General features: G+C 43.2%; 1 protein-coding gene across 1 annotated transcript in view; it reads right to left on the bottom strand.

The window, feature by feature from the left end:
- Nucleotides 1-9,223, bottom strand: part of EML5 (echinoderm microtubule associated protein like 5) — a 222,112-nt gene that overhangs the window by 77,187 nt on the left and 135,702 nt on the right. Inside the window, exons 20-22 of the mRNA XM_019552385.1 lie at nucleotides 7,467-7,594; nucleotides 6,099-6,240; nucleotides 3,650-3,802 (exon numbers count right to left, since the gene is read on the bottom strand). Of these exons, the coding sequence (XP_019407930.1) occupies nucleotides 3,650-3,802; nucleotides 6,099-6,240; nucleotides 7,467-7,594 (423 nt within the window). The remainder of the gene's footprint in view (nucleotides 1-3,649; nucleotides 3,803-6,098; nucleotides 6,241-7,466; nucleotides 7,595-9,223) is intronic.

Here is a 9,223-nt window from a genome sequence, read left to right on the forward strand (position 1 = left end):
CAGGCTAATGGGCCTGTAGTTAGCTGGATCCACTCTGCTCCCTTTCTTGAAGATTGGCACCACATTGGCCTTCTTGCAGTAAAGAAGGATTGGGGCACCTTAACCCCTAGCCCTCACCTTAGGGTGGGTCACGTACACCGGAGGTAGTTGGGGGGGTTTGAGACCCCGAGGAGGAGAGTTGGAGGCCAGGTGTGGCCAAGGCTGCCTAAGCCCTGCAGGGGTTCAAGCCCCCAGTGTGAGGAGGGCAGCGTGTGGAGCCGTGTGAAGGGAAAGGGGGCTCAGCCAGAGAAAGAGAGCTGAGTCTTGACCCCAGTAAGTCCTCCAATGTGGGGAGACAGAGTTTGGGTCGAATATAACACCAGTAGTAGTACCTGCTGCCGGGGGGGGAGTGAGAGTTTCCTGCGAGACCCTGAGGCACCAGTCATGATGAGGTAACCCTAGCTCCCCATGTCTGTGGAGGGGGACCCCAGGATAAGAGTATGGGTCATACATAAAGGCCTGCCAGAGCTTCCCCTGACTGGCTCAGGTGGGAGTCAGAAGGGCAAGGAGACCCACCGAGAGGGACGTCCAAGAGCCAGGGGTCCCAACTGGCCTGGAGGTAGGCCAGGGCTAGTGTGAGATGAAGGTCCCAGTGAAGGGACCACATCCAAAGGGGAACTGGTGGTGGGGAGATAGATGGCCCAGTATGATGGTGGCAGAGTCTGCCTGAAGGGAGGAACTCAGGTGGGGGTCCTACAGCAGAATTCTGGTGCCCATCATGGGGGACTGGCGCATATGAGAACATCATGATGTCATCAGCAAGGCTTGGGCTGCGGTGTAGGGAAAGAATGGAGCCGCAGATAGCGCCCCCTAGCAGCAGGGCAGAAAACAGGCAACCTCCTGCTTAATTATATCTATTAATTAATCAATTAAAACCAAGGCATGGCAGGAGAGAAGGCAGGCGGTTAGCCCAAGAACATGTGGGCGGGCCACGTGGAGATCAGCCCCAGTAGGCCCCGTTACACACAACATAAAACATAACACCCTAATTTGCCACAGGTAAAACAGGGGGACTACAGGGGCCAACATCTTGCTGCTGCAAAATTTGTTAAAATACACTCAAGAGATTCCAAGTAGAGGGCCATGCCCCTCCTCCCCTGCCCCCACACCACTACAGAGAAAGGCTAAAACACTGATCATCCATACCAATTTTATCATGATGAAAAATTCCTTCCTGAACACAAATATGACAAATCAAACTAACCCTGAGCAGAGTGGGAAGACCCTCTAGCTAGAAGCCTCTGGCTTTGGTCCCATCAGGAGCTCGGGCACACCCGAGTCAAAATCCCTAGCCTTGGCTGCAGCCAAAACCTAATGTTTCTGAGGAAGGCTTTAAAAAATCTTGACATGTAGCAGCAGGAAGGGAAAAATTCCATCCCTTCCCCATGCACTAACCTACAAATCCCAGAAGCATGGGAAATACCCATATTAAAACATAGGCATACTTATGCCTAGATCATCTCTGACCAAGGCCTGTCCAGCCTCTTCTTGAATACCTCCCACGCTGGAAAAAAAAACAAACAAGTTCCTAGACAGTCTAGTCCACTGTTAAACTTGCTTTGCTGCAACTTCAAGCCACTGGTCCATGTCCTGCTCTCTGCAGCAAGGGAGAAAATGTGTTTTCCCCTATTCTTTTTTTGCAGCCCTTCAAGTATTAGAAAACTACATTCAAACCCCTCTTAAGCACCTTTCCATAAGCTGAACATACCTATTTCCTTCAACCTTTTCTCATATGACTTGCTTTCCTTGTCTGGAAGGCAAGTCAAATGTCTTGTTTTCACCTGCCTCTGGAACTTCTCTAACTTGTCCACGTCCTTTTTAAAATACAAACCCCAAAACTGCATACAACACTCTAGGGCTACAGACAGAAATTCAAAGACCCAGAGCCTGAATTGATTCAACCTTTGCAGGTTAGTCTAACCTGAGTAGACTGAATCAGTCTGCAAGTGAATAGACATTCACTTTTGACTGGGAAAATGCAGGCACATGCCTGCAGTGGCTCAGGCCAGAAGCAGTGGGGCACTAGAGCAAGTCCTCAGTTACAGGGAAACTAAGCTGAGGGAAGGGGCACAGACAGGCCTGGGCAGGCCTGATTATGATTGGGGAGGGGTTTAAATGTCCACTCTGGCCTGCAGGTCTGCCTGGAGGGAGAGGGGGAGAAGCAAGCCCTGTCAGAGGTCCCCAGCCCTCCACCCCTGCTCACTCACTGGCTGGTGGCAGGAGTAAGGGCAGGGCATGACTCCAGTAGCCTGAGGGGAAGTGAGGGTTTAATCCCTACATTGCAGTGGAGTCAGCATGGGTACTGATAGGCTCCATTTGTGCATCTGGGGCCATGCACTCAGTTATGTGGCCCAACTCACTGCTGCCTCCTGCTGCAACAGTGTGGCCCAGGCTAGGATGGCCCCATGGGGTGGGGGTCAGCAGACTGGGCTGCACTCCTGGGCCCCGAGGCAAGGCTGGATGAGCAATGAGCCAGTTAGGTCTGGCCCCATGGCCCGCAGCAGTCCGCTCCTCCCTCTCCCAGCAGCAGAGCAAACCATCACAGCAGGGAGAGATGAGGCACCAGTCACCCACTGCCTGCTCACAGTGGTGCCAGGTTCTCAGGGTGGGCTGCTGTGGACCAGTTGCTGCCTACGTCCCTGGGCTGCAGTACTGGGTCAGACAAGGCTGCAGCGGTCCATTGCTTCTCCCTGCTGCTGCCCCTACCCATGGTCCACAGCAGCCTGCCCTGAGTACCAATCCTGCTGTGAGCAAATAGTGGGTTGCTGGTGCTTCACCTCCACATGCCACAATACGTTTGCTCTATCGCTACTGCTGTGAGAGGGAGGGGGCAGGGAATCACACTGCAGCAACAACCCACCTGGAAACCACAGCCCCCATGCAGGTGGTGGGCGCTGACCCCCATCCCTCTGGGGCTGCCCCAGCCTGGGCTGCACTGCCACAATAATAAAAATAACCAAAATACTCTCTTTGGCTACAGACAAAGTTTAAGTGAAAACCTTGAGGCACAAAATGTCACACAGCCACTGCCCAATAATATCCTCAGCCTGAATGAAGAGGCAAGACTTTGTAAAGTTCACTATACTTAGCAGTTCCCATTGTTTTCAATGAGTCAAACTTGACACTGATCTCTTTAATATTTAGCCTAAAATAGGAGCAAATCCCTTCTGATAATCCTGTACTTAGAAGACACAAGGTGGTGAAACGTAAGAAAAAACAAATATATCAATCCTGTTTGCTAAATTTAAAACACAAGTGCAAAATTTTACTTCCTCAATCTTTTTGAAAGAGATTCAGAAATTAGGACACAAAATAATCTGAAAAAGACTTGGGTTTTATAATTTATTTTATAATTTGCTTAGGTTTTTTTTACCCCAAACTTCCTGTTGCATATATTAAAGGAACACTATCAAAGTTTTATATTGCAAATGTGACCTATCATTAATGTATTATAACAGTTTATATGATAAAATTATGGGAAAAATAGCATGCTAGTCAGTGAAAACGCTAACAATCCTGATGTGCGTCCTACTAAAAGTATTCAGATGCAAAAATTTTTTTATCAACTTGGATATGATATGACAATCATTGCCTTTATTAAATCACTCACCAGGAGAGAATCGAATTTCTGAAATAACATCCTTCCTATGGTGGAAAGAGACTAGATCCTCCAAAGTGTCTGCGTTCACAATCAAGAAACTTCCATCATTGAGACCTACAGCCAACGCCTTCCCATCAGGAGAAAAGCAGCAACATCTGCCCCCTGAAAAAAATACACAGGAACTATTCTGTTAAGCTTTCATGAAATAGCTTTCATTCCTCGGTAACCTTCACAAAAATCATGAATACTTGCTCTTATAATCCTAGAGAAGCCTCATAGTATCTCAGAGTATTTTGGGCTTTTTTGGGGGGGGGGGGGGAGCGGGGCAGTCAGGGTTTGCAACGGAATACCAAAGTATACTATAGCTAACTTCCATGAAAGTACAGGTGCAGTTACTCAAATCAGAAGATGCGTAATCCCTATTTTCACTTTTTAAATTAATTTGCATTTATTTATTAATGTTATCCATATCACTTTATTTTTCATTACTAATCAAAGTAAAGTTTAATAATTATTCTTTTATGTATTCCTAAAACTGCTCATTGTTCTAGTACCAGATAGCTGTTGCTTGTTAAAAAGTGCTCTATTTCAGACCCAGAATATGGCATATCCCTTCCTCTCCCTTATCTCTCCATGCTATATAACATTCAGTAAGTAAAATACTTCTCTTTTCTCCCAACACCAACTGCATCAGCTGTGGACACATTATTTTCTGCTAAAATACCAAAAAAAATGCCAAAATTTCTTTTGTCAGCAATTCAGACCATGTTTTATAAACTTCAGACATTCACAACTAGTTTCTTGTTTTTATTTATCCCCATTTGATTATTTGTACTTTTCTCTTGCTAGCCCTATGATCATATTTCAGCATATGAATTTTTCTTTAAAATGAAGGAAAAAGGAGGATTGTCTGGTGGGCCTCGGACTGGCCCTCACGATTATCAGCATTCAGACCTGGCTCTACCAGCTTTCTTCCATGGCTGTGAATCAAAAAATGATAGAAATGAGAGAAACAGCGGGAGAGAACCAAAACTTAACTGACATCCAGAAGTCTCCAACAGACATTTGACTAACCTGTTCTTTAAAACCTCCAACAAAGGAGGTTTCACAACCACCCTATTTTCTTCAACCTTTCCTCCTTAGGACATGTTTTCCAAACACTTTATTCTCTTGTCTTTCTCCAATTTGTCTGCTTTAATATGTATTCCACCTCAGGCCTCATCAGCATAAGTAAAAATGTTCTTGTGTTTTGCATATAGTACTTGTGCTAAAAAGGCTGTGATGTTTTTATAACATCACAATGGTGACTTACATTCAGTCTATTTCCAATATTACTCCCTGGATTCCTTCCTATAGAATACTGTGCATGATTTCTCCTTTCTAACTGAAATTCTTTGCACTTGCCTTCAATAAATTTCATTCTGTTAATTTTGGCCGATTTCTTCAATTTATCAAGATCATTTTGAATCCTATCCTGTTCTCCCAAGTGCTTACAACTTCACTCAGCTTGTTGTCACCTATAGATTTTATACATGTATTCTCTAGTTCCTTATCCAAGTATGAAAAAGAATTAGATCCATTAACATCCTCCTGTCTTCAGGGTTTGACAGCAATCCATTTGTAGGTACTGGAGTATTTTTTTCAACTGCTTGTGCATCCAACTTATTGTGATCATCTAGACTGTTTTGATTATAAAAAGTAATGTGGTACAGTGCTAAGACCCTCACTAAAGTTATCTACTACTTCCCCTTAACTATGAAGGCAGCTACCTTGTCTAAGAAGGAAATTAGATTGGTTTGGCACAATCTGTTCTGGACAAACCACATAGGGCAACTTTTATTACCTTGATGTCCTCTACAAAAAAAAAGAAGTTTCAACCAACTGGCATATTTTGGTGAAAAATATGTTGGTGAAAAGTTTCCTGGTAAACTCCAATAATAATTATAGAGCTATGAAGCTAAAATAGCTAATGTACTTTCTGTCAGGTTTCATATTTTTTTCTGGAAGGTCATCTTCACAATTTTAACACCTCCCCCCGCCAAATTGAACAAAATAGTATTGTAACCCTGTGGACTAGCTCAAATAACAATAACTCGGTAATTCACCCTTAATCTTGAGGTTTCTTCCAACAACATCCTATTTCACAGTATATATACATATGAAATATCTTCCAGTTTAAAATGCCTGTAATATTAGATGCAAGATACAGATTTAAGACTGGTTCTTTGTTTTTTTTATATTAAATTTAGATAATTTTAATTGCTAACACCTGCAGATAATCCTAAAACCATTTATAAATGTAAATACTTCTTAAAGATATATTATCTTAAGTAGGTTAGGGCTCTATAACTCATTAATGCCTTAACAATGAACTTGTATGAAGTATGAAAAAAGAATTAATAGAATACTAATAAAAGCTAAAATTAAGTAACAATCTCTTCTCATACTAACATCTTACCCTTTTTCAACTTGCGAACAGCTAACATGCAATGGCTTGGAGATAAATCCCATATTCTTAAGGTTTTGTCATCACTTACAGTGGCACAAATAGGTAAATGAGGATGGGTAGCTAGACCCCAAACTTCCCCCTCCATGTGACCCTGTAAAAACAAAATTAATCAAGTACTTTATTGTGCACAACTATACATAAGGAAGTTATAAACCTATGTATAATAAAGAAAAGCTCCCAAAGAAAACAATCTAACATAGTAATCAATACAAAATATCCTAAAAGTTAAAAAGCTGCTGATTAAAATGCAATTTTAAATTATACTAAATAGTATTTGGGAAAAGACCCTAGTGAGAAACTGAGCATTGGCCTGTTTTGCAGCATGTCAGAATAGATGAACATATTGTTTCCTTCTAATAGTCTGCAAGCTAGGGCTGTGCAAGACTTCAGTCATTAATTCGCTTCGGAGGAGATTCGGTCCGATTCAGTGGCCAAATCTCTGAATCCAAATCAAATCAGGAGACCCATTAATCTCTCCAAATTGAATAGGAATCCTCCAAATCAATTTGGAGAGATTTGACAATTTGGCCATAGACACAGCTTTATATGTTTTTTTCTACGTACCTCGAAGTACCGGGCATGGCTCGTGAATGCTGAGATGGTGGGGCAGATGGAGTGTCCCACGGGAGTGCAGGGTGGTTCCCAAATCACTTGACGGTGGACTCAGACGTGGACCAGAAGTACTTCTGGGTCTGCTGTGAGCATGTGGAGGACCTCCCATCCCCTGGCTCAGCAACAGGTGCCTCCTGGGTTTGGAGGGGCACCCGGGGTTCCCCCATGGCTGATCGCTGAGCCAGGGAGGCACAGGGGCTCCCCTGCATGCTGAGTGGTGGACTGAGAAGTGGACCATGGACCAGAAGTATTTCTGATCCACTTCCGGTTCTGCCGTTGAGTGTGTGTGGGTCCTCCCCCCAGCCGCACTCCTGTAGGAAGCTCCATCTGCCCCACCATATCAGTGTCCATGAACTGTGCCTGATACCTCAGGGTACATAGAAAAAAAACATATAAAGCCATGTCTATGGCCGAATCTCTGGTTCTCTGAATCAGAATCGAATCTTCAGATTCAGATGAATCAAATTGGAACAGCGATCCAAATCAGCAAATTGAATCACTGTCCCCCAAATCGGGCTGAATCGGAATTGAATACTGCCTGCTTCGTACACCCCTACTGCAAGCTTCATTAACAAGTATAGTGCTTATGAGCTCATGTCAATTTTATTTGTTTTTTTTCTACTTGTGACAAACTCTTTCAGACTACCACATTCTAGGAAGGAAATTAAAACAATAAGAAATGTGTAATTACAATTTAAAATATACCTGAACCAGCAGAGTTATTGGTCCACTTTTATCCACCTCTAGTATTTCACCATTTTTTGTGCCCACTAAAATATGACCATGTCCTAATGATATGGCTCGTATAGAAGGGTTATCTTCTAAAAGGAGACCTAAAACATTAAAATTTTAAAAGGGAAAAACTTTAATTCCACAACTATATGCAACTTATTTTAAGACTATCTTTTTATAAATACATACATTACACCCAATATAAAACAGACCTCAACACTGGTCCTTTTAGTAAAACCTGGCCTATTTGTGTAGATTTAACACAGTAGACCATTTCAAAATATTGCCCTCTTTGATGGTTATTACAGGTTCTCCAAACAATCAGGTTCCCCATTTTTGTGTCTTATCCTTCCCCAATAAACCTGATACATAAAACAACTATCAAGGAGTCTTAAACTTATTAGAACCTCCTTAAATTTAATTGAGGAGAGCAATAACTTTGCTAACTAACAGGCTTCCTGCAAACCTCAGTGAATGACATTTTTATACACTGAGATAATTTGGTATCTAACAGGTTTCTATACAACACTTAACTACAGCACCTTAGAGCAGAGTATATTTATAAAAAGGGTTAAACAATAATGGTTGGTATAAGAGTGATGTTGTAGCCACAACAGTCTAGAAACTATGCAAGAGGCAATGATTTCTATGGGTAATACATTTTATTGGACCAACTGTATAGATGGGATAAAGTTAGACAAACTTTCAAATGCAAAACGTGCTTTCTTGGGTGTGATCACAAGGGCTAGAGACAGACATTCAAAAAGCCTGAGCCTAAACTGATTCAATTCTTGCAGGCTAGTCTGCCCTGGTTAAGCTAAACAAATTTGTAACTGTACAGACATCCCCCCTGGACTGGAAAAATGCAGGCACATGCCTGCAGTGACTCAGGCTAGAAGCCGGGGGGCACTACAGCAGCCCTCCCTTCCTTTGCACAATGCTGAGGGCCAGTCCCTGTCAGGACACTCTGATTAGGGAGGGGTTCCTCTTCTCTTCTGAGCAGCCCAGCAGGGAATTGATAACACAGAGTTTATCACCCCTAACACTAACTCAGTGTTTATCACCTCATTACAAGAACAACAGAGGGACATTACCAGCTACCTGTTGATTCGGCCTTTGTCCCATCTGCAACAGCACAGATTGTAGCCAGCATGTGGTCTGCTAGCTCATGCTAAGAGGTGTCTGTGTAAGGCAGAGGAGAGGGGGCAATTCCTGTTTAGCAGGGAGTGGTGTGGGGGAAGCCAGGCAGCGGCCTGCAGTCTCTGCCAGAGCTGCAGGCAGGGAGCAGAGAGGAGGGGCCAGCTCTGCTGTGGAGCAGAGAGCCCTGCCCAGCCCAGAGACCATGCTGGGATGCTGAGGGAGTCTGGTTTTATTTAAACCAACAAGGGATCTGGGACAGACATTGCATAAACTGGTTTGACCCAAATCAGTTAAGTCTACATTCAACCACGTTTATCTCAAACTGGTTTCAGCCATTTTCAAACTAGTTTATGTACACTGAACATTTGTTCTGTTATAGGCTTAAACCAGTTTCTGATTGCTTACACCGGTTTAAGTGATCAGACTCTAGCTCCTTGGCTAGGGTTTGTGTGTAAAGTCTGTCCATAGCCAAGGAGCTAGGCATAGCGTAGTGAAGAGCATCAGAGGGAGCTCTACACTATGATATATATTAATGCTCAGAAGATGTAAATTTTAAGGGAAAAGACAGAAATAAATCTCCAAACAGGGAA

Source organism: Crocodylus porosus, unplaced genomic scaffold (genome assembly GCF_001723895.1).
Source record: "Crocodylus porosus isolate Cpor-Errol unplaced genomic scaffold, CroPor_comp1, whole genome shotgun sequence".
Lineage (NCBI taxonomy): Eukaryota > Metazoa > Chordata > Crocodylia > Crocodylidae > Crocodylus > Crocodylus porosus.